At 43.0% G+C, this 26567-nt stretch overlaps 1 protein-coding gene across 1 annotated transcript; it reads right to left on the reverse strand.

Moving 5' to 3' along the window:
* Positions 1 to 2089: 2089 nt before the first annotated feature.
* On the reverse strand, positions 2090 to 24006 carry LOC114356751 (ATP-binding cassette sub-family A member 2-like; the record flags this gene model as incomplete). Its single annotated transcript, XM_028310099.1, has 22 exons — positions 23850 to 24006; positions 22525 to 22730; positions 21991 to 22150; positions 21074 to 21246; positions 19208 to 19442; positions 18187 to 18248; positions 17936 to 18098; positions 15845 to 16024; positions 14883 to 15055; positions 12970 to 13204; positions 11407 to 11633; positions 10637 to 10715; positions 10186 to 10293; positions 9421 to 9564; positions 8617 to 8767; positions 8040 to 8183; positions 7338 to 7481; positions 5272 to 5530; positions 4683 to 4797; positions 3513 to 3662; positions 2921 to 3088; positions 2090 to 2165 (listed from the first exon to the last, which is right to left on the reverse strand). Coding segments are annotated over exons 1-22 (3451 nt in total), but the record flags the coding sequence as incomplete, so codon positions are not given.
* Positions 24007 to 26567: the final 2561 nt, after the last annotated feature.

The raw sequence follows: 26567 nt of genomic DNA on the forward strand, positions 1-26567 counted from the left end.
CAACACTCACGATCATAGAGAAAAGTAATACATAGGAACTCACGATGAAAAATACAAAACAAAGCGAATGACAGATAACAGCTGTGTGTGACAATATTTTCAGTGTTGCCATGCTAATAATGTGGTGATGAATAAAAATAATCGATATAAAAATCGATTGTATTTTTTGATGACTCGAAATAAGGTGTATAATAAGGTGTATGTGAAATAAGGTTTCATTTAGTTATTTAAATATTTTTTGTAGTGTTATTAGAATATTAAAAAGGTTTTTTAAATGGTCATTTTAATGAATACGTATTTAAAAAAAATAATTGTCATAGTCGAACAACAATCGATATGAATCAATTCTTACCGATAAGATTCATTTTGGCAACACTGAAATGAGTTAAAGACAGGAAGTTGTAATTATCACTTAAAGTACTATTTAAATTGGATTTTTATAAAAGCAAATTGATACAAAGTTACACTAAGTGAATACTTTAAAAATTAATTAAAAATTTTTGGCAAATTCATATTTTCATTAGCAGGTTGTCCACGCCAGGCCAGAAATGAACATTGTCCTTTAGGTAAGAAACTTATTTAAATCTTTTTGATATCATTTGAAAGCTAACAAAATTACCTTTCAAATGATATACCACAATCCATAGTTACTGTATGGTAGAATTGGTTTTAAGTTAATAATTCAACTGCACCCTTTTTTCTACACAGTGGTCGAAAACTAGCGTACACTAGGACGAAAACTGATTTTTTTGGACGAAAACTAATGAAATCGCATCTTTTGCATAAAATATTTTTTATAAAAAAACCCGTGGTATTTACTTATTGTCATATAATATTAACGTAAAGTAGACTATATAAGGACTAAAATGGCATATGATACATATGAGTAAGGGTATTTTAAGATATTCATTTCGCATCACAAAGTTGGCAACTCCGATAATTGGACGAAAACTAGCGCACTTACCCTACTAATCTGCGCGACTTGTGTCACCCCCTGATGCTTGGCACCCGGGGCGGACCGCCCCCACCGCCCCCCCCTTACGCCGCTACTGTATCTACACTAATATTATAAAGAGGAAAACTTTGTTTGTTTGGTTGTAATGAATAGACTCAAAAACTATTGGACCGTTTTTATTAAATTCTTTCACCATTTGAAAGCTACATTATCCACGAGTAACAGGCTAAATTTTATTTTGGAAAATAATAGGGTTCCGTAAAATATGTAGGTACCTAATGTAGGCCACGCGCGCGAAGCCGCGAGCGAAAAGCTAGTGGAGTATAAGGTGACAATCGTTAAGTAATTTCACATATAAAAATCATTATTTCATTGCTTGGGGGTCTTGGGGCGAACGATGTATGGACGCAGAACAATATCCTTTATTTTCAAATTTAAGCAAAAAGCATTCTGTGGTTATAAAATACCTATGCTTATTTGCACCTAGTTTATCAATCACCATGTTAATTCCATGCTTTCTATCCAGTCGACTGCTCTAACGACAAGGGTGGGCTGTCGTTGAGATGACAGCGCGAAAATCGTCGGCATCCACTAATTATGACCCTTATGTACCACTATATTGACAAAGTTCTCCGTCTTCGTACGCGATATTGGAAATTTGGCATCTACCATCGGCTGATCTGACATTAGGCGTAGTCTGGCTTTGTTATTCAATTTTCAACTGTATTACCTTGACAATCAGTTCAAAATTGATTACTAGAAAATTATTTGACAGACGATTTCTACTCTCGACAAATGCATTTGAATTAGCCCACNGTCTTCGTACGCGATATTGGAAATTTGGCATCTACCATCGGCTGATCTGACATTAGGCGTAGTCTGGCTTTGTTATTCAATTTTCAACTGTATTACCTTCACAATCAGTTCAAAATTGATTACTAGAAAATTATTTGACAGACGATTTCTACTCTCGACAAATGCATTTGAATTAGCCCACAGATCTACAATAAAATTATCAACTTGATGATCGTTTTGTTCTAGTTTGCTCTACGGCAAAAACACTTATACTGAAAATATTTATTGGCGCCCAACATGTAGCTAATTTGATATTAGGTAAAAGGAAGTAGTTCTTACCGTCTAATACTAGCGTTAAATGGTATCCAATGCCAAACTTATTCTTCAAAAATAGCGATGTGCCCGCACACCGCACCTGAAAAAGAAAGATTATCATAGGTACAGTTTTAATAACACTATCTTTAAACACTATACAAATGACATGCTTATTAAAATTCAAAGCTGGTCTCGATAATTCTTAGTTTTGTCCGAGATGTTTGACATCTAGACATTTCTCAGCACATTTTGAATAAGGTCTATATAATATTCTAGCTCCAAGATAGCATCCATCTACAGCACACACTGCAGCATCCATAATTTTCCAGTTCAAAGGCAGCCATTGAATAAGGTTAGTCCAATAAATAAAAGGTGATGCCTACTGATAATCTCTTCATTCTTATCGTCACCATCATCTTCATTAGTCTCCACAGCAGGAAGACGACCCTCTCCAATCAGAGGCCAAAGAGTAACATTCGATAGTTCCTTACCCTGCCCTTACTGATGACAGCCTTCCGATCCCCCAGTATATCGGCTTCGTCCATAAAGTGCGTAGTCAGAAGAAGCACCTTCCCTCTCTTTGCTCGCTGCAGAATCCGCCACGTCTGCCTGCGGGATACCGGGTCCACTCCTGCCGTTGGTTCGTCCAGGAGAAAACCCTTTTCTAATGGAGGAAAATGGAGGATAACATACAGTTCCTTACCCTGCCTTACTGATGACAACCTTCCAATCCACTCGCTGCAGGATCCACCACGTTTGTCTTCTGGATACTGGGTTCACTTCTGCCTTTGTTTCATCTAGAAGAATGCCCCTTTGTAATGGACGCAAATGGAGGATAGTAAAAGAATTCCTTACCCTGCCCTTACTGATGACAGCCTTACGATCCCCCAGTATATCGGCTTCATCCATAAAGTGCGTGGTCAGAAGCAGCACTTTCCCTCTCTTTGCTCGCTGCAGGATGCGCCACGTCTGTCTTCTGGATACTGGGTCTACTCCTGCCGTTGGCTCGTCCAGGATTATTATCTGGAAGGAATAGTTTCTGGTCAAGTATAAAATTGTCAGGGTTAGAATTAGGAAGGGTCAGTTTAAGCATTGGACTCAAGGAATTACAAAATTCCTTCTGATGATGAGATCATAGAGGTACAGCAAGCAGCACATAAAAATAAACTTATTCCGTTGTAATACACGCTATTTCGCAACAAAAATGTACCTTTAGTCTGTCATGTGCTGGAAACACTACTGAATAAAGTTTTAAGTTCTAGAGTTTTTTGGAATTATTGTTTTTTGTAGTATTTTCTATGAAAACATTAGCAATATAGTAATTTTTTACTAAAAGAGTGAAATCACTACATGTCATCAATTCAATCCAAAAACATGCTAGATCGATCGAACGATCGAGATTACTCTCATCAGTTCTAAAAACGATATTGGTGAAGAAGTAGAATACCTTTGGATCTCCAATGAAAGCGATGGCTATACTAAGCTTCCTCTTCTGGCCGCCGGAGAGATGCTTGGCGAACACTCCTGCTTGGTCCAGCAGGCCGACGTCAGATAGTGCCTTGTGGATTTCATCTGGACGCCTTTTTCTTGGGATTCCCTATAATTTGGAAGTAGGTCATGAAACTCGTTCGTTCGTTCGTTTCAGCCAAATGACGTCCACTGCTGGACAAAGGCCTCCCCCAAGGTTTTCCACAATGAACGTCCTGCGCTGCCCGCATCCAGGCTCTTCCCGCGACATTTACCAGATCGTCGGTCCATCTAGTAGGAGGCCTGCCCACGCTACGTCTTCCAGCCCGTGGTCGCCACTCGAGAACTTTCCTGCCCCAACGGCCATCGTCTCTACGAGCTATGTGCCCCGCCCACTGCCACTTGATTTTAGCAATTCTGCGAGCTATGTCGGTTACTTTGGTTCTCCTGCGGATCTCCTCATTTCTGATTCGATCACGCAGGGAAACTCCGAGCATAGCCCGCTCCATCGCCCTTTGGGTGACCTTGAGCCTTCTTATGAGCCCATAGTAAGCGACCACGTCTCAGATCCGTATACCATCACTGGCAACACACATGAAACTCATCTTAAGCTAAAAAGGGATATTTCACTTGACAGAATTTGATGCCTAAAGCTTCAACCACACCAACGCGTGCAGATCGCCATCGCCAGCGCGATCACAGGCTAAATGACAGGTCGCGCGACCCATGACAGTTCACGCGACCTGTCATTTCTCTATGATTGCGCCGGCTATGGCGATCTGCACGCGTAAGTAGTTGAAGCATAAAAGTGGATCGTTTGTTAGGCAATTGCTCCAACTACTGCTAATTACGGAAACCTGTAGAAATCATGAAGAAGATCCTATACTGTAAGTCTTTCCTTGACGATCTGGTGAAGGTCGCTGGAAGAACGTGGATACGGGAAGCGCAAGTTCGGTCATTATGGAAATCCTTGGGGAAGGCCTTTGTCCAACAGTGGACGTTATTTTGCTGAAACGAATGAATGGAGTCTTTTCATATCATCTCTTGTGATCTTGTCCCTATTATTAAGTATGCTAAGAAGTACAATACTAAAGAAAGATCCTTATCTTTCTTTAGTTCCCTTGGAACGAGAGGAAAACTTCTTACTAACTTTGACTGCTGAGAAGAACTGTAGGTGTTCCTTGACTGACAGCAGGTCGAAGAGAACGTCCTGCTGCGGGCATACGCCTATCATCTGCCGGATCTCATGCATGTCGTTTGGATCCCTGAAACAATGACAATGTTCTTGAAAACCACACTTCCTAATACAGGATTGTAACAGAGGAACAATCACAAACAGGCGATGGAGAAGTTTCAATTATTTGTCAATTCAGAGGAACTGATAGGAACTGTGACGAGCAGGGGACCTCATTTAATTTGTCCGTTCAAAATCGAAATCTCCAATTCTCCATTTGTTTTTACATAGCATACAGAGATAGTCTTTCGGTGCCTCTTTAGTCCTTTTCACATCTTGCCACTTATACTGCTTATTATACGGCCACTCCTTTCGTCCTACCCAGAACTGACTATGATCCAGTAGAACTAATACGCATAATCCAACTGAAATACTAAAGCTGAATTGCACCACCTAACTTTAACAGTTACTTTAACGATAACCGGTGCTTTTTGTGTAGAGTTTGACAGATTTTTGACGTTTGTTAAAGTAAGATGAAGCCTAAGAAGTCCTATTCCCAACTCACCTAACATCCAGTCCATAGACATACGCCGTCCCATTAGTGGGTGCCGTCAGTCCAGTCAGGATATTGAACAGCGTGGACTTGCCCGCGCCGTTGTGACCCAACACAGCCGTGATCTGACCCTCATAGATGCTCAGGTCGATGCCATCAATGGCCTTGATCTCCGGTCTTCGGCAGTGCCGGAAGCTTTTCTGGAGACCCACGATCCGGATGGCTTCTTTGTCTTGGAGTTCCCTGTAAGAGATGGTGCAACTTGGAAGTTCTAAAGGGTACAGGAAATTGAGGCTAATAAGTTAAATGTTTGCACACTGAATAGTCTAGCAAGCTGTTTTGCGGTACGTTTTGTCAAGACATGTGTTGCTATACAGCATCACTTTTTCTTTCAACCTTTTGGAGTTGATAAGAATGAAGCACCTAAGGAAACGGAAGTTAAAATCCGGAAAGAATAGATTCTAGCGATATGTTTGGAAACACAGCATGCATCGAATTGTTTTAAAAGGGAATCAGAATTAGGTGAAGGTTGTGTTCTTCATGAAAGTTCTTCATAAATCTCACAATTTTTCGCCATTTCTTCCGATGCCTGACTTTCTAGGGCGGTTGTATAATATCTCTGTGCTCTCGCACAGTAACAGAATTCTTCAGTCTGAAAGTCAAAGTCAAAGTCAAAATTTCTTTATTTGTTTAGACTAATAAATAGTTCTTACAAATCGTCATTTTGCTCTTAAGGAGCCTCTACATGTCTCATAATCTTTTTACCCTACCAGCGCTTCGAGACCAACATTTGGCAAGTGCTGAGAAGAAGCGCCGCAACAAACTCAGTCACCACTGTCTGCCGGTTAATATAAATAAATATAAATAGTAGTAGTAGGTACATTCGATTCAGGAGCAGTTCACTGAATTTACCATGCATTCTTGTATGGTGTATCTTATAAGAATGGGTATACAAGATTGCGTGGTATATTAAACAAGGTAGTGACGTGCTAATATCTAGACTTACATATTAAGATACTAGTAGAAATGACTCGCATACATAAATTTGAATAACTTGGATTGACCAGTCCCCGAAAGCAGCGCCTGTTCACAGACATGACGAGTGAACCAGCCATCGCTTCACTCGACCATATTAGAGGGAATTTTTAAATTATGCAGTTTTCTCTTTGATGTCTCATTAATCAGAAAGTTTATTAGTATTTAGTTAATTGATATATCTTATATTTACTTTTTTTTTAATAATATCCCTTAGTTTTGTGTTACTTTGTACAGAGTGATGTTAAATAAAATAAACATGTTACATTGATCCCAAATGACACTGATCATTGAAAATTTTGTTTATTAATTATTTAAAAAATACACTTTCATAAATATTCAGTTTTATATCATTTAAAAAAATACTAATTCAAAACTGCCCCAGGCGTGTTCAAGGCTGCCCCGACTACGGGGCAGTTTTGAACGTTTACAGGTCTGTGCAAAAATCTAAATATCTTAATAAGCGTTCATGAATAATTAATAAGAACATCATTATTTTGTTGTGTGATAACCATGACCTCTATCTAGGAAGAAAAAATTAATGAAATCAGTCAAATTTAGAAGATATTTAATAAAGTATAAAAATTGTTCAAAGCTGCCCCCCTCTCCCCTAATGCTAGAATATCGTCAAAACCCAAATTCCAAAGATAAGACCCCAAGACGGATACTTCACGACAGCCGCGCGTGATTACCTTCGATTCATCATGGCAAGCCGGGCCCGATCCAAAGGTTGTCCCACGTCATGCCATATCCCAGAACTAGAGCCCAGGAGGTGTCTACATTAGATACAGTAATGACTCGTAATGAATCCTCCCTATGACGCTAGAGGTTTTCCCATGTCCACTCCTTCCAAGTCCAGAACTAGAGCCCCAAGCGTCTAGACTAGAGACAACGATGACTCCTTCCATGCTGTATCATTTACTCGAGATGACGGCTTCCACCCCGTTCGCGTAGACGTTGTCCCACGTCACGCCCACTCATAGAGTGGCCCACACTTTACAATAGAGCCAGTAAAGACTCCTCTCCCTATGATGATCACTCACTCGGGATGACGGCGTCCAGCCAGTAGGCGAAGAGGCCGTAGAGCACCGTGTCCACCGCCATCATGATGAGGCTGCCGCCGAAGGGCACGCCGGGCCCGCTCCACAGGTTGTCCCACGTCACGCCCACGCCGGCCATGTCCAGGACTAGAGCCCCAGGTGTCTACACTAGAGACCCAGGTGTCTAGACTAGAGCCCTAGGTGTCTAGACTAGAGCCCGAGGAGGTGTTTAGAATAGAGCCCGAGGAGGTGTCTAGACTAGAGCCCCAGGTGTCTACACTAGAGACCCAGGTGTCTAGACTAGAGCCCTAGGTGTCTAGACTAGAGCCCGAGGAGGTGTTTAGAATAGAGCCCGAGGAGGTGTCTAGACTAGAGCCCCAGGTGTCTAGAATAGAGCCCGAGGAGGTGTCTAGAATAGAGCCCGAAGAGGTGTCTAGACTAGAGCCCCAGGTGTCTAGACTAGAGCCCGAGGAGGTGTCTAGAATTGAGCCCGAGGAGGTGTCTAGACTAGAGACAGTAATGACTCCTATGATGCTAGATCACTCACTTGTGATGACACCGTCGAGCCAGTATGCGAAGAGTTTGTATCACGTCACGCCTACTCCTTCCATGACCAGGACTGGAGCCCCAGAAAGTGTCTAGAGTAGACACAAACGGGACTTATCCCAGACTAGACCTGACTTCTCCCTATGCTAGATCACTCACTCGGGATGACGGCGTCCAGCCAGTAGGCGAAGAGGCCGTAGAGCACCGTGTCCACCGCCATCATGATGAGGCTGCCGCCGAAGGGCACGCCGGGCCCGCTCCACAGGTTGTCCCACGTCACGCCCACGCCGGCTATGTCCAGGACTAAAGCCCCAGGTGTCTACACTAGGGCCAGTATGACTCCTCCCTAGAATGCTGGATCACTCACTGGAGATGACAGTTTTCAGCCCGTAAGGAGGTTTTCCCACGACTCGCCCTCTCCATCCAAGTCCAGAACTAGAACCCCAGGTGTCTAGACTAGAGGCAGTAATAACTTCCTATGATGCTCAAAGACTCACTAATGATGACGGCGTCGAGCCAGTACGTGAAGAGGTTGTCCCACGTCACGCCTACTCTATGCTCACACTTTACGATAGAGCCAGTACAGACTCCTCTCCCTATGATGATCGATCACTCACCCGGTATGACATCGTTGACCGTACGCGAAGAAGTTGTCCTATGTCACGCTTACTCTGTCCAAGTCCAGAACTAGAGTCCAGGTGGTGTTTACTATAGAGTATGATGCTGGATCACTCACTCGGGATGACGGCGTCCAGCCAGTAGGCGAAGAGGCCATAGAGCACCGTGTCTACCGCCATCATGATGAGGCTGCCGCCGAAGGGCACGCCGGGCCCGCTCCACAGGTTGTCCCACGTCACGCCCACACCAGCCATGTCCAGGACCAGAGCCTGGAACAACACATTAATCAAATTACCCAGAATGAAAAAAAAAATTGTTTGGAGTGGACTGTTTAAATACATATTAGGTACCTACTTGCACATCGTCAATATTGCTCTTAAAAAGCCTTTAGGGTCACCAGAGCTGGCTTTAATATTATGATGCAGGGTGTGCGTGCAGTGACTTGGACTCATCTCAATCGACCTCATCAAAGTGCAGCTACTTTAAACAAAGAGTTGATCGATCATGTCTAGAACTGGACGTTAGATAAAAGGACTTGAACAAAGTCAAATTAGTTATATAATATTCAGAAGGGAGGCCTTTCTATGTCAGGCCGTATTTTTTATTCGCATAATATTTCTTCCTTAGTCATCTCGTACGACATCTACAGGAAGAATAAAGGTGGTCCTATTCTACTCTGCTGGTACTACATGACAGGGACAGATATACAGACATCAGGCGTCCCCAACTCTGATCGGCGTGCCTGTGGTAAATTATACAGATAAAATTAGAGAGACTTGAAAACGAAGATGAGGGTGATCAAGATGATAATGATGAAGATGATGAAGATGATAATGATGAAAATGATGATGAGGACGAAATAGAAGAAGAAGCAGATGATTCTGTTGAAGATAATGATGATGATGATGAAGATAAACCTCACCTTATCCATAGCCAGTGCGTAGCAGCTGGAGCTGATGAGCGAGACGAACCAGAAGGCGAGCGAGTCGGCGTTGGAGACGAACACCTGGATGAAGTAGAGCCCGCTCATCAGGTTCACGGCGAAGCTGCCCAGGATACCGGCCGTCTGGAGGTGAATTAGTAAATAAATAAACACGTGTCAACGACTATAGGTTCAGCGCTTAGCTGAGTCAGTCAGGCTTCTATGGGACCGGGAGCGGCACTAGAGAGTGTTTTCATATTCTTAATTGTTCTTGTATGCATATATTTATTGTTATAGTCTGGTCCGTGAGCACGTAGAATTTTGTCCAATGACCCTAAGCTACCCATCCTTATCGCTCGCGCGTAATTATGTTGCTGTCGCGCTCGGACACTCACTGCGGGCGCCCATCGCACAGTCGCGTGTTCTCGGACACTATAGAAGGTTTATTGAAAGTTACATACCTAAGTTGTACCAGTTGTACTTAATTTATAAAAATAAACAAACGTAATTAATAAGAATTTTTATGTTAATACTATTCCTTACCACATTTCATTCCTACAATTACGCATGGGACTTTTCTCGCCTCTCATTCCCAACACTACAACTCCTGTATAGTCAGGATCTGCAGCTTGACCGCCAATAAAAAAGTGATGGCCAAGTTTGTCTCGGAGGAAAGTTACAATTACTCTAATCCTACAGTAAAAAACCTTTATAATAGCAAGCTAAAATAAGTATAGTTATTAAAAGTAAAGGTAAGTTACTCACTCTAGCCCGGTCGAAAAACGGTGTCAACATAAACGCGAAGGTGATGATGGTGAACCCAAAAAGCAACATCAGCAGGAAAATGAGGATGTACGAAGAATGCTGGAACACCTGCAAAATATATTCAAATATTTGCATAGACCACTCATTAAGAGAAACCTTGAATACTTTGATAACATCGTAATTAATTATTTAACTAGGTACATGGAACTCGTGTAAAAAACGAAAGGTCGAAATAAAATAGCATCGCAAAATTTGTTTTTTAAAAGATTAATTTTACCGGCCAGTTACAAAATGCAGTCAAACTCTTTTCAGTAACTATCGCAAATTACTTCTCGAAAAAAACTCGTAAACTAACCTGAAAAGAGGTTCGATATTTAAATATATCTGAATACTTTTTTAAAAACATGGAACCTCTTTTCTCATTTTTAGAACTTTTTGAAAGAATTCATACCTTCAAAGTAAAAAGCAGGACAGTACTGACGATAGAGAGTATTGTTACAAACACAGCGTAGATCAGGAACCAAGCACCCCTGAAAAAAAATCGCAAGTGAATAACTGCCCACATTTTTTTTTGTGAAAGCGTTTTAATTACAAGGAAAACATCAATTATAGACAAATGCCCCATGGACTTCACTATGAGTCTGATCCGGTGCTGTCTGCACAAAAGTCCTTCCCATCGCCGGTCCACTGAGTTGGGAACCTTGGTGAATTTCATAACGTGTGATAACTTGGATTTTATTTTAGGCCTTCTTAAACATGGAAACTTTTTTTTACGTAAAAAAAGGAGAGGTGTAACATTAATCTCTACCATAACTTCCTTAATAATGTCCCATAATCGTACCTATCTATTAGTTCAATCATCAACGATAAAATCACAACACAATCTGAAAAGAGCAGTCTATTGGCGCAAATACACATATGCAGGAAATGATCGAGACGTATAGTGTGAACACGCATTTCGGTTATTTTAACCGTGCGTCGCCCATACTTCGGTGTGCAGGCTCACGCTTCGTCTCGCATAGTGTACTTGCGCCGTATCTAAACCCAAGGGCCGGATTTTGGGCTTCAGCCTAGGGCCCCGTGGATTCAAAGGGCCCCCAGCTAAGTCAAGTCAAAGTAAAAAATAGACGATAATGCGAATAAGTACAGTAGGTGGGCCCCTAAGTAGCATTAGCCCAGGGCCCCCTAAACTCACGGTCCGGACTTGCTAAACCCACTCACCAGTATACTGAGTCCTTCAGCCCCATGATCCTCATCCCCTCCCTGATCTTCTTCTCTTTCTCGCCCACCACAAACATCAGCAGATACGTGATGAACTGAGACAGCGTCATGACCATGTACATCGGCATGATGACACGGAAGATGACCAGCCAGTCGCCAGTGTGCTGACGTTTCGGGAACTGGCGGAGGTCCACGCGTGGGGGTGGGATTGAGGAGTCTGTGTCTGTCTGGAAGTAGAAGAGGATGAGTTGAACTTCACTATTATTACTGTGAAATGAAACGATTGAGTATATTGCACATTTAGGTGACTTTAGCAGTGTGACAAACGCGCAACAGACGCGCTGCCGATAATTTCTTACTATATGACAGCGGATGCATGCCTTCACATTATAAAAACGCCGCTGCCGCGCTGCTGTCACGCTTCTGACGCCCTAATGTGAAAGCGCTCTTATCGTACAGCCCAGTCAATTTACGTTGTGGATTACCTACCCGCAGTTTATTTGTACACTAAAACATTACCCTCCTTTTTGGGTAGTCGGGTAAAAAGTAGATATGTTAATCTACTGTGGTAGTGAAGGCTTTGTCCGGAATCCCACAGTTCCTTCCCACTTAAGGCGAATGATGGAGCACCGGGGTCTTTTAGTGGATATGCCTTGTCCTTCTGACTTGGTGAGCCCCACATAACCTACCCTGTCCCCGTAGGGTAAGTTTGCAATTCAATGCATTTTTCCCCGAAAAAAAAAAGAAAAAAAAGGGTGTCAGCTAAGTACGTGAGTGTCCATTTATTTCATCCAAGCTTTTTGCTGCTTTTAGGTCAGGCATGTTTATCATTCATTAACCAAAGTACATGTAAACTGACAGGCGGATATCAATTACCAGAGTACCTAGATAAATAAGATATTGTTGCTAAACTAGCCAACAAAATGATAAAAAGCTTTTTAGCCTAAAATGCTAACGGTAATCCGATTCACCACTAAGTATTTTATGCCTGGTTGAGTTCCAATATTTAGTTCAACAATCACAAGCATGCACATATGTATTCTTGAGTCATCAGCTTTAACAATCAACTGCCGGGCATATTTAGACATGCCCTAATGCGCGCCATTTGAACCTGTCTTCAGATTTTGGATTTTGAATCCAGTTTAAGGTAGGTACTAGTGACTCAACCTAACTGGAAGGCGTCCTACACTATACCAGAGTAGTGTCTCATTACCATTTCCAAATTTGGCGATTCAGAACATATTTAAAAGGTATCTTCCGCAGGTCTTCATGTTTCTGGACAAAACCAAAACAAAATCCCAGTTTTTTTTAAAGGGACGCGCGCTGGTAGCTTGATGATCTTTTCCAGCTTCACCGGGCAGAGTGGCGAGTACAGAAGGTACTCTAGTCGTTTGGCGATCGTCGATGCGCGTACCGACGAGGCCGAGTGTGGGCTTCGCTGCGAAGCCCAGGCTCGTCCGCGTCGGTCTTCGCAGACAGACGTTCGCGAACGGGTCGTAAACGACGTTCGCGATCGGGCCATAAATACCAGAGCTTTGCAAGTGTCCACGATTTGTAACTAACCTTGATCTTAACATAATCAATCAGCGTCTGCAGCGCGAGGAACCCTGAGTAGTAATACTCGAGCACAGGACACGTGTCCTCCCTGTGCTCCGAGAGAGGGATGAGCTGCCCCCCGCGAGACCAGTCGGAGGACCAGTCCTTGGCGCCGGACCGCTCTCGGCATTTGGCGGGGGAGGTGTAGAGGGTGCGGGTTGACGGTGTCCCAGCGTGGGACGGGTTGGTGCGGATGGTGTATCTGTGAAAAAAACATACTAAATAGAATAATTTTTAATTCAAATTCTTTATTAGAAATTAGATCCTTTTCAGGGAACTTAAACACGTCCTAAATATAGCTTTCTACGAGTTCGTTCGTTCGTTCGTTTCAGCCGAAAGACGTCCACTGCTGGACAAAGGCCTAAGGATTTCCACAAAGACCGGTCCTGTGCCGCTCGCATCCAGGCACCTCCCGCGACCTTCACCATATCGTCGATCCACCTAGTGGGAGGCCTGCCCACGACGTTTCTACGAGTACCACTACAATTTCGCTCCTGGCGTCGATAAGTGGCGGAAGAACCTGAGTCACCTCTGTCAGCCTTAAAAGGTAAGGTTTGTAGGTAAATAAGTTTAGCCTAGGTAAGAAAGTAATTGATCGTTATTATTTTGTCATCGACCATGTTGATTTGTCATAGAACTTAACATAAATCGGTCTGCAAAACTTATAAAACAGTATTTGTAAGTTTCTTAACAAAGACTTTCTTTGGAAACACAAAGATCGTTGAAAACTTCAGAAGTTTTAAACTTCTGAGCCGTGGCCTTTATTATTTACCAGCAGAGCTGACAATGCTGCACATTTGACTAAACTTAGGCTCTCCTATTCACGTTTTAGTGCCATCCAAAGTTCCAACCTTACATAATATAGTACCTAAGTAGGTTAGTATTCGGTCCAGTTTTCAACAATCAGTTCTTGTGTTTAAATGGCACGGATCGAACCCTGAACTTTCCTTGGCCTTCCACGAATAGCCATGAGGACAATATCCCACTTGGATTCGGGTGCCCTTGTCCCAACATGAATGGCCTTTCTAAATTTAGATATACATTAATACTCATCTCGAAAGAGCCGTCATTGGATGAGGTCGCCACTTCCTCCTTAATTTTGTTTTCTTGGCTGTGACTGCAACTCATGCAGTGTTTGTTAATTGTTTTGTTTTTGATATAAGTCCTTAAGTCTCCTTCAGTGCTAAAAGTTTTATTTAGAGACACATTGTGAATGGTGGAAGCCCAATGGTCGCGTATAGGTTCTTTGGTAAATTGGTAATATTCAAAATAGTGCAAGAATGACTGATATCTTATTAGACAATCATATTTAAACAATGACAGGACCCCATGTTTCAACCACGAACGAGTTGAGCCGGGTCCAGACGTGTGTAATGTAATGTGTAATGTAACACGAATTCTACGTGTGGACGGCACTACGAGCATTACCTATATGTAAAGTGCTGTCCATACTTTCCATTACATTACACGATACATTATATTACGCGTTACACCTGACTGGACCCGGATTTATGTTGTAAAGTCCTCACTTCGCCTGCGCATCAGATTATGCATATTTGTATGCATGGGTGGACCCTGCATGTAGAACGACACACCATCCTACAGATCCGACTCCTTTATTTGAGCATATTGGTAACGGCTAAATTTCCTGTAGGTAGGTCTCGAGTTTGGGAACTTGTATTATATGAGTCGTAGTCGTAGCCCAGACAACTTTGGGAACCACTGGACTAGAGCATTTCTATTCTACGAATGGTACAATACAAGTTAAAACAGTAGACATTTCATAGAGCGATTTGTTGTTAAGTAAATGCTCTAGTCTACTCGTATGTCTCACCTATGATGCTAAGGATGTTGTAGTTAGTATTATGTATTTTTCTTACCTCAGAGGCTCTTCAAAAGATCGAGGGTCGGTATGGAAGATGACAGCGATGGGGAAGTGCTTCGCATTGTTGTGGTATGCGTCGTTTAGCTCCGTCGTGTTGTTGTACTTGATCCAGTTGATCGTGTGCTGCTCGGATTCCAGGAGTACCGCGTTTATGTCGTCGAGGAAACCCTGGGAATTAGGCGAGGTGTTCGATAATGGAATTAGTAAAACTTTTTGCTGTAAGGCTGTACTTAAACTTTGGAGAGTTTAAGGCTTAGAATCTTGCACAGCATCAAATTGCCAAACTACGCAGTTGGCTACCTGAAAATTGGAGCTTTTCTTAAGAAACCTGATATAAGAATCTGGGTGTATTATGTAGGTATTCACTGAATAAAGATGCTCTATCATATAGATGTGATAATCTAATCTACTATTTATAACAGATGAGTTTCGGTTAGTTAAATAGGTACTGTCTCAATTACAAATAAATAAACAAAAATTTGAAGGAATCAGCCAAGTGCCCAAGTCATTCTTTAAACAAGTAATTTAGGTAAAAGTATAAAAAGCGCCCATCCTTCACAGGTCACTTAACATGAAAGGAAAGGGCTTTATCATATTTGGAATCGGTTGGACGTTTCTTCTTCAGTCAAGGTTAATTATGGTCGACTCAAGAGAATTTAATTTTAATTGTACCTGTTTCATGAGAGATTGAGTGAGAAAGCTACATAGACTAAAACGCCATAGTCCAAACCGACCAGGGCATTGTCATCTGATCTCATTCTTATGGTAGGTACTTGCTTCCTCTGCGAGAGCTTTTGGAGATTGTATAGAGAAAGCTACGTTTACACTAAAAAAACATCTGGCAAGTCCAGAATCGGCAGCGACACCATTGGGCATTGTCACTTCTGATGATACTTGCTTCCTTCATTCAAGATTCAAGCTAGAAAGTTACATAAATGAAAAAACCACAGTCCATACCATAGTCCCATTGTCGTTGTACCAGTCAGCGACCACGGCCACCGAGTGGTTCTCCGGGAAGGCGTCGTGGTGGATGCGCAGCAGGCGGCCCGGCTTGCGCACCTCGGGAAAGTTGGGGTTCGGCACCAGCATCTTCAGGAAGATCAGCACCCCCAGGGAATAGAGCGGGACTAGCACCTCCTGGTTACAGAAAAGGTTAAGGTTATTAAGTTGAAGAATAGTACGGTTAAGTTCTACATACTATAATGTAGGGAGAGAGCTATCTTCGCTATTACCATAAGCTTAACGTTGATTTTATGGAACATTTACTTGCTTGCTTATTCCGGCTTATAATTTCTAAGCATAAGGTAGGTTGACTCTGTAGTTTATATGCGATTTGTACAAGAGCGTCGCGCTCGTCGCTAATTTAAGACACCGGGTAAGAGACGCCTCCGAGTCAGGACTTGCCGCAAGCGCTCGTCGCCATCTTCATATCTTAGCTCTTGTGAAGTAAGCTTCTGACGATTTTTGATGACACTTGACTTAATCTAATGAGACTTCCCTGGCAGAATTCTCTGGATTCTCGGTCTTAGGAGACTCCTCGTCAACACTTACCGCGAGCCTCTTCCTGGTATCCCGTTCTTTCTTTGACAAAACGTATCTTAGGAGATTTTCTTAGGAGATTTCTGTGGATTCTTGGTCTTATGAGTCTCCTCCTCGCCAGAACTCACTGCAAGAGTCTTCCTCGTCTCTCACTTCTTCTACAGACCTTGTTCTCAAGAGACTCCTCCTCGCCAACACTTACCGCGAGCGTCTTTCTGGTGTACTGTTCCTCCATTGACATATCCAGGTGATCCTAAGAGACTCCTCCTCGCCTGAACTCAAGCAAGCGTCTTCCTCATGTCTCGCTCCGTCTTTGACAGACCAGGCTTGATCCTAAGAGACTCTGCCTCGTCAAGACTCACCGCGAGCGTCTTCCTGGTGTCCCGCTTCTTCAGCAGCAGGTTCCTGACGACGGTGGCCCAGAGCTGCGGCCAGAAGCGCGCGGGCGGCCGCGTGCCCATCGCGCCGCGCAGCTTGCTACCTATCGCCAGGCAGTCCGCTGAGCACGACGTCTTAAGAGACACAGATCACGCCTCGTTCTCAAGACAGTTTTATGAATCACAACTCACCTGCAAACTGTCTCAGAAAAAAGCGACGTCGCGTCGCGCCACAATAACAAAAGCAAGGGACGCCATTGGTTTGATGGCGCATGTCAATGGATTAGGACACCAGTTAAAGGCAGCAGTTTGCAGTAACGGTCACTGCCTCCATTTTCCTGTCTTAGTTTCTTGTCTCTGTCACAGCGCGCGAACCGCCGTCTTTAGAGACTCCTATGACTCTCCGCAAGCGTCTTCCTCGTTTCCCACTTCTTTCAAAGACTCAGGCTTGGTCTTAAGAGACTCTTCTAAGTCACCACTTACCGACAGCGTTTTCATCGTGTTCCGCTTCTTCTTTCACAAACCCAGCCTTGGCATTATGGGACTCTTCTAAGCCACGACCGACTGCAAGCTTCCTCCTCGTCTCTCGCTTCTTCTTCTACAGACCTAGGCTTGTTCTCAAATACTCCTCCTCGCCAACACTTACCGCGAGCGTCTTTCTGGTGTACTGTTCCTCCATTGACATATCCAGGTGATCCTAAGAGACTCCTCCTCGCCTGAACTCAGGCAAGCGTCTTCCTCGTGTCTCGCTCCGTCTTTGACAGACCAGGCTTGATCCTAAAAGACTCTGCCTCGTCAAGACTCACCGCGAGCGTCTTCCTGGTGTCCCGCTTCTTCAGCAGCAGGTTCCTGTCTCATAAATGAGACTCTTCTAATCCACGACCGACTGCAAGCTTCCTCTTCGTCTCTCGATTCTTCTTCTACAGACCTAGGCTTGTTCTCAAATACTCCTCCTCGCCAACACTTACCGCGAGCGTCTTTCTGGTGTTCCGTTCCTCCTTTGACATACCCAGGTTTGATCTAAGAGACTCCTTCTCGTCTGAACTCAAGCAAGCGTCTTGCTCGTGTCCTCTCGCTCCTTTATTCCTAGCCCAAGCTTAATCTTAAGAGACTCTGGCTCGTCAACACTCACCGCGAGCGTCTTCCTGGTGTCCCGCTTCTTCAGCAGCAGGTTCCTGACGACGGTGGCCCAGAGCTGCGGCCAGAAGCGCGCGGGCGGCCGTGTGCCCATCGCGCCGCGCAGCCTGCTACCTATCGCTAAACAGTCCGCCGAGCACGACTTCTCCGGACATTTTCTGGAAAAAGAGAGCATTTATAAGTACCAGACAATCTTTATCTATGTAAGTATTTTAGATAGAACTCTCTATAACAGTGTTTCTTAACCTGTGGTCCAAAGACCCCTGGGGGTCCGCGGACATATTATGTATAACGGCCCGCAGATTCATCTATGTACCATTTAACAATCGTAATACCAAAATTATTGTTGATACTTTTATTAAGGGGGTTCTTAAATATGTGCTTGATTTCCTAAGGGGTCCGTGGACAAAAAAGGTTAAGAAACGCTGTAAATACGCTTCTTCTCACTACTCAATGAAGACTGCGGTATGAAACTCTGTAGGAGAATTTTATTTATTATTTTTATTTTATTTTATTTTGTTTGGAAAACATACGGTGAAACAATAATAGATTAACCANTTGGTAATCTTAGATAATAGATAGATTGTATAATCCAAAAATATACTTTTTCCCTAAGTTCTGTTTTGATCTTCAGCTAAAAAAATACATATTGTAAGAAATTAAGGATGTGGACACTGCACCAAAATTAGAAACGCTTAGTTCAATTATTTTTTGTCGAATTTGTAATAGAAAATACTCATTAATAATGTTGTCCTCAAAATGGAACCTCTGTATATTTTCGTGTAAAAAAAAATGAAAGTTCTATGTCATAAAAAACATATGATTTTCAGCTACGCCGCTCAAAAAATGTGTTTGGGAAATTGACCCAGGTAGGTACTAGTGACTCAACCTAACTGGAGGGCGCCCTTCACTACACCAGAGTAGCATGTCTCATTGCCATTTCCAAATTATCTTCCGCAGGTCTCCATGTTTCTGGACAAAACCAAAACAAAATCCCAGTTTTTTTAAAGGGACGCGCGCTGGTAGCTTGAAGATCTTTTCCAGCTTCACCGGGCAGAGTGGCGAGTACAGAAGGTACTCTAGCCGTTTGGCGATCGTCGATGCGCGTACCGACGAGGCCGAGTGTGGGCTTCGCTGCGAAGCCCAGGCTCGTCTGCGTCGGTCGTCGCAGACAGACGTTCGCGAACGGGCCGTAAACGAAGTTCGCGATCGGGCCGTAAATATAAAATAAAAAGAGCTTTGCAAGTGTCCACGATTTGTAACTAACCTTGATCTTAACATAATCAATCAGCGTCTGCAGCGCGAGAAACCCTGAGTAGTAATACTCGAGCACAGGACACGTGTCCTCCCTGTGCTCCGAGAGAGGGATGAGCTGCCCCCCGCGAGACCAGTCGGAGGACCAGTCCTTGGCGCCGGACCGCTCTCGGCATTTCGCGGGGGAGGTGTAGAGGGTGCGGGTTGACGGTGTCCCAGCGTGGGACGGGTTGGTGCGGATGGTGTATCTGCGAAGAAAAAACATACTAAATAGAATACTTTTTAATTCAAATTCTTTGTTAGAAATTAGACCCTTTTCAGGGAACTTAAACACGTCCTAAATATAGCTTTTTACGAGTTCGTTCGTTTCAGCCAAAAGACGTCCACTGCTGGACAAAGGCCTCACCCAAGGATTTCCACAAAGACCAGTCCTTCGCCGCTTGCATCCAGGCACCTTTGTCAGCCTTACAAGGTATGTAAATAAGTTTCACCTAGGTAAGTAAGTAATTAGTTATTATTTTGTCATCGACCATGTTGACTTGACATAGATTTAATGTAACTAAATCGGTCTACAAAACTTATACTCGTAAAACAGTATTTGTAAGTTTCTTAACAAAGACTTTCTTTGAAAACAAAGATTGTTGAAAATTCTATAAATTACGAACTTATGATGCATAGCATTATGGCCTTTATAATTTCCCAGCAGAGCTGACAATGCTGCACATTTGACTAAGCTTGGGCCTATTCACGTTTTAGTGCCATCCAAAGTTCTAGCCTTACATAATCTAGTACCTAAGTAAGTTAGTATTCGGTCCAGTTTTCAACAATCAGTTCATTGTGTTTAAATGGCACGGATCGAACCCTGAACTTTCTTGGCCTTCCACGAATAGCCATGAGGACAATATCCCACTTATTTGGGTGCCCTTGTCCAAACATGAATGGCCTTTCTTTTAGATAACATTAATACGCATCTCGAAAGAGCCGTCATTGGATGAGGTCGCCACTTCCTCCTTAATTTTGTTTTCTTGGCTGTTGAGCTGCAGTGTTAATTGTTTTGTTGACTTGATACAAGTCCTTAGGTCCCCTTGTCTTATTTTTAGAAGCATTTGTGATTGGCGGAAGACTAATGGTCACAGGTTCTTTGGAAATATCCAAAATGTTGTAAAAATTACTGAACTATCGTAACTTTGGTGTTAGATTTTATTAAACGTAACTTACAGGTGCGATCTCTCTCGCCTCCATTATAAATTGTCTACAAGGACAAAGCTGAATTATGTTGGCGGCGTTCTCATATTGTATGCCCTTAATGTGCGAGGGATTTGCTGCGATGATCGGCTACGAAAGCCATTTTCGGGCGTACCAGCGTCGCCGAGACAGTTAGGAATCGAAGTGGTCGCTATGGCCGAAATTGGTGGGATGAATCATCACAAGGACAACTAAATAATTAATTAACATTCTTGTAATGGTAAAGTGCCCTCTAGGTTCCCACTACGGAGTAAACTTGAAAGTTGACAACACATCAGACTGTAATTTTTGCAAGATCCACATACGAATCTGTACTATAAGCAATCGCCCCTATAGGCCTGACCGCTTATAAAATAAGTGTCAAGCCGCCGCGCGCTCACTATTTTTCTAGCGTTCGGAGCGTGCACATCGGTTGTTATGGTGTTATGGTGGTCATAGTTAGGCATACTAGGCGTTACGTAAAATAGATTGATTCTGTTTCTCTGATCAAGGAAATTGTCATTTTTGGATGTGTTAATTTTGATTTTTGTTTTAAGGAAAATTAATAAATAACGGTTTGTAAGTTTTTTTTTAAAGAATTCCACTCCTGATTTCTAAGGGTAGTGTATTCTTTATTAAGGAGACTATTCCTTACCTCAGAGGCTCTTCAAAGGATCGAGGGTCGGTATGGAAGATGACAGCGATGGGGAAGTGCTTCGCATTGTTGTGGTATGCGTCGTTCAGCTCCGTCGTGTTGTTGTACTTGATCCAGTTGATCGTGTGCTGCTCGGATTCCAGGAGTACCGCGTTTATGTCGTCGAGGAAACCCTGGGAATTAGGCGAGGTGTTAGATAATGGAATTAGTAAAACTTTTCTGCTGCAGGCTGTAGGTTGTAAGCCTGGGCATCAAGTTGCTTGCTATTGAGTCATGAAGGAAAGGAGCTTTCATAAGAAACTGATATACCAGACCCTGGGTATATTATGTAGGTATTCACTGAATAAACATGCTCTACCATGATGTTATAATCTAATCAACTAACAAGTGCGATTGCGGTTAGTCAAATCGTCTCAATTTCAAATAAATAAACAAATATTCGGAAGGAGTCATGCCAGTGGCCAAGACATCATTGCTCAAACGAGTAATTTAGGTAAAAGTATAAAAAGCGCTCATACTTCACAGGTCACTCAACATGAAAGGAGAGGGCCTTATCACATTTGGAATCGGTTGGACGTTTCTTCTTCATTCAAGGTTAATTATGGTCGACTCAAGAGAATTTAATTTTAATTGTACCTGTTTCATGAGAGATTGAGTGAGAAAGCTACATAGACTAAAACGCCATAGTCCAAACCGACCAGGGCATTGTCATCTGATCTCATTCTTATGGTACTTGCTTCCTCTGCGAGAGCTTTTGGAGATTGTATAGAGAAAGCTACGTTTACACTAAAAAAACATCTGGCAAGTCCAGAATCGGCAGCGACACCATTGGGCATTGTCACCTCTGATGATACTTGCTTCCTTCATTCAAGATTCAAGCTAGAAAGTTACATAAATGAAAAGACCAGAGTCCATACCATAGTCCCATTGTCGTTGTACCAGTCAGCGACCACGGCCACCGAGTGGTTCTCCGGGAAGGCGTCGTGGTGGATGCGCAGCAGGCGGCCCGGCTTGCGCACCTCGGGGAAGTTGGAGTTCGGCACCAGCATCGTCAGGAGTAGAGGGGGACTGCTTGTGCTACGAGTGGGTCAATAGACCAGCAGCGCCATCAGTACCAACTCTGGGAAGTCCGGAATTGGCAGTCCGACACCGACAACATTGGGCATTGTCACTTATTCTGAAGATACTTGCTCCCTCGGCGAGAGCTTTGAAAGATTTATTGAAGATTGAAAGAAAGATAGTCCGTACCATCAGCATCTTCAGAAAGATCAGCATATCCAGCGAGTAGGAGACTAGCACCTGTGCTTGTGTTACGAGTGGGTTCACCATAATAGACCAGCAGCGAACTACCGACACTGGAAAGTCCAGAATCGGCATCGACACCATTGGGCATTGTCACCTCTGATGGTACTTAATTGCTTCCTCGGCGAGAGCTCATGAGAGAAAGTTACTTAGACTTAACAACAAGGTTCCATACCATAGTCCCATTGTCGTTGTACCAGTCAGCGACCACGGCCACCGAGTGGTTCTCCGGGAAGGCGTCGTGGTGGATGCGCAGCAGGCGGCCCGGCTTGCGCACCTCGGGAAAGTTGGGGTTCGGCACCAGCATCTTCAGGAAGATCAGCACCCCCAGGGAATAGAGCGGGACTAGCACCTCCTGGTAACAGAAAAGGTTTAAGTAATATATGATGAAATGAGGAAATCCGTAAACGAACTAAAGTCGCTGACATCGCCCGACGAATTAGCAAGCTGAAGTGGCAATGGGCAGAGCACATGGGATGGATGGTTGGGGCAGCAAGGTTCTGGAATGGAGTCCGCGTACCGGAAAACGCAGCATGGGACGTCCACCTACAAGGTGGACCGACGACCTCGTAAAGGTAGCAGGGAAGCGCTGGATGCAGGCCGCTACCAATCGATCAACGTGGAAAGCGTCAGGGGAGGCCTATGTTCAGCAGTGGACGTCCTATGGCTGAAATGATGATGATGATGATGAATTTATGATGATAGGGTTCTATACTCCAAGAGCTCGGTATCAAGCAACGTCTGTCTACTTAAGTGTAAGTATCTCGTATTCTCAGTTTCTTTGGACACATTTTGAGACGTATCACTAACTCCATAGAGCGCCTTTTAACTACAAGACAGGGTACATACAGTAGAAGAGCGTCGCACTATTCTTTAACTTAAGATACCGGGTAAAAGACTCATTCGGGTCAGGATTCGCCGCAAGCATCTTCCTTGTGTCCCAATCTTTACCAATGCTTGGTCTTAAGAGAATCTTCTGAGTCAGGTTCACCGCAATCGTCTTCCTCGTTTCCCACTTCTTTCAAAGGCTCAGGCTTGGTCTTAAGAGACTCTTCTAAGTCATTACTTACTGACAGCATTTTCCTCGTGTCCCGCTTCTTCTTTCAAAGACCCACGCTTGATCTTAAGAGTCTTCTCTGCTTCTTACCACAAGCGTCATCCTCAAGTCCCGCTTCTTCTCTCACAAACCCAGCCTTGGCTTTATGAGACTCTTCTAAGCCACGAGCGACTGCAAGCTTCCTCCTCGTCTCTCGCTTCTTCTTCTACAGACCCAGCCTTGATCTTAAGAGACTCCTCCTCGCCAACACTTACCGCGAGCGTCTTTCTGGTGTACTGTTCCTCCATTGACATATCCAGGTGATCCTAAGAGACTCCTCCTCACCTGAACTCAAGCAAGCGTCTTCCTCGTGTCCTCTCGCTCCTTTATTCCTAGCCCAAGCTTAATCTTAAGAGACTCTGCCTCGTCAACACTCACCGCGAGCGTCTTCCTGGTGTCCCGCTTCTTCAGCAGCAGGTTCCTGACGACCGTGGCCCAGAGCTGCGGCCAGAAGCGCGCGGGCGGCCGTGTGCCCATCGCGCCGCGCAGCCTGCTACCTATCGCTAAACAGTCCGCCGAGCACGACTTCTCCGGACATTTTCTGGAAAAAAAGAGGATTCGTAAGTACCAGCTAATCTTTATTCATTTATTTTAGATACTAAAGAACTCTCTATAACAGTGTTTCTTAACCTGTGGTCCAAAGACCCCTGGGGGTCCGCGGACATATTATGTATAACGGTCCGCAGATTTATCTATGGACCATTTAACAATCGTAATATCAAAATTATTGTTGATACTTTTATTAAGGGGGTTCTTAAATATGTGCTTGATTTCCTAAGGGGTCCGTGGACAAAAAAGGTTAAGAAACGCTGTAATACGCTTCTTCTCAGCACTACTCAATGAAGACTGTGGTATGAAACTCTATAGGAGAATTTTACCAATTTGTTTGAGTTGAAATTAACGACCCGATTCAATTCGACTTAAAAGACTTATGCCCGTTTTCACCATCAATACCTAATTTTTAAGTGACCCCTATGGAAACAATTATTTATTACCATAGGGGTCACTTAAAAATTAGGGACCTATGGTGAAAACGGGCACTAGTTTTCTAAACTTAATGGTTTAATAAATTGTTAATGAACTTAATAGGCTGTTTGTAATTCTTCGTTTGTAACGGATGCTGAAAAAAAATTAGTCAATAAACAAAGGATATTGTGGATTTTTCGAAAACAACATCCGATATTAAAAATATTGGGATAAAACGCACGCACTTAACATTTAATTGTTGCAATTTATGTTATAATTAACCCCGAATATAATATGTAGGTATCATGCGAGTACCTTACCTGTTTTCACCATCAATCCCTATTTTTTAAGTGACCGCTATCAAAACAAAATTCCTGTTATGTGTTACCATATGGGTCACTTAAAAATTAGGGATTGGTGGTGAAAATGGGCATAGTACAATAAATCTTCTAAATACTAAAACGAATTGTTCCAATGAATGTGGGCAAAAATAAATATTTTTAAATTCAACTTTCAGAATTATGGATACCAAAGGCATATCAATTGGGTCCCCTTGGCCCCTATCCCTACGGAACCCTAAAAAGACGAACGAACCGAAACAATCACGAAATTGAATCTGTCACGTATCGAACCTTTCCTATTTCTGCCCGACAAAGGAAAACCACGAATATCGACAGAAAATCACCTCCAAACTTCATGGTCAAACTGCAGTGGATGGCAATCATTGGCGTAACAAAACTTTGCAGCTGGCATGACGTCATCCCCGTAAATAGGTGGGACATAAATTATGGGTTTCCCCATATTGATTGGAGCCACCCTAAGTGACAACGTGACGGGCCCCCTCGGTGCCTTGGATATGCACCCTACAGGGCTACCGTCAAAGATTTGGACCAAGGATTTCATTAGTTGGGCCAATAAATCACCACTAAATCCATTGATATACTTTTTCAGAGCCGATTCTAATAAAAGCCATGATCAAATTATTTTTTATAATACTTTTTGTGTTTTCAAATGCAGAATCTCCCATTTTTTTGTGAAACACAAAGGAATGACGTCACTATTTGGCTAACTAAATTGACTATCAATTCCAAAGCAAGTTTGATTGAAAACTAATTGGAATTGAAAAGTTGTGCCTTGGAACTATTAGCAGGCTGTAAAACAATTAAAAATCATTTCTGAACCATTTTACCTACATTCGGAGGTTTTTGTTTTCATTTGTCAGAGCTACGTTAATTTGTTCTACATACTTATTTATGATAAAGTCTGCTTTCGTTCTTCCAAACTCAAACAACACCGTTCTTAATACATCTCTATTGAATATAATAAATGGAAAACAAGTCATTTTATCAATTTAGTCTTGGCAGATCGTTCGTACGTTTCATGCCCGTGTTCACCATCAATCCTTAATTTTTAAGTGAACCCTATGGTAACACATGACAGGAATTTTGTTTTCAAAGGAGTCACTTAAAAATTAGGGATTGATGGTGAAAACGGGCATCAGTCAAATAACGTCCACTGCTGGACAAAGTATACTCGTAAGAATATAAAGTAGTATACATTTTCTTGATGTACCTATACAGAAGTAGCTACAAAGTATAAAAAGGTCGTGACAGGACAACCCTATAGCTACCCTACCGCGCCACTTCCGGTCCAAATTACACGCTGCACCCAAAGAGGGCGCCACTGCTAAGGGGATACAATATTTGAATAATTGATTTGTAAAAAACGCACCTGATTTACATTGAAGCCCAAAGTGAAACGCATTTCAAATCGTTGCAACTTACAACGTTTGTTTAGGAGTCAATGATCTTAATTTCGACGTAGCATTTACCCTACAATATCTTTTGTAGTTTTAATAGATGTTATTTTAAATGCATATTCCATAAATAATGTTTCTGGCAGAAAGTAAAATTTAAATCTATAGGTATTCATATTGTAAACGCCAAATGGGAGTGGATAAACGGACGCCTTAATGCAAAATCTACCTACACGAGATTATTCCCACGTCTCGTTCCCACTGCTGCAACTCCTGTAGAGTTTGACCGCCAATAAAAACCCTACCAGTAAAGGTCAAGTTTGTCCCGGGGGAACCTTAAACTGTCATATCTACCTAGGATTAACATAATTATG

This window comes from Ostrinia furnacalis, unplaced genomic scaffold (genome assembly GCF_004193835.3).
Source record: "Ostrinia furnacalis isolate ACB-3 unplaced genomic scaffold, ASM419383v2 OfSCF2895, whole genome shotgun sequence".
NCBI lineage: Eukaryota > Metazoa > Arthropoda > Insecta > Lepidoptera > Crambidae > Ostrinia > Ostrinia furnacalis.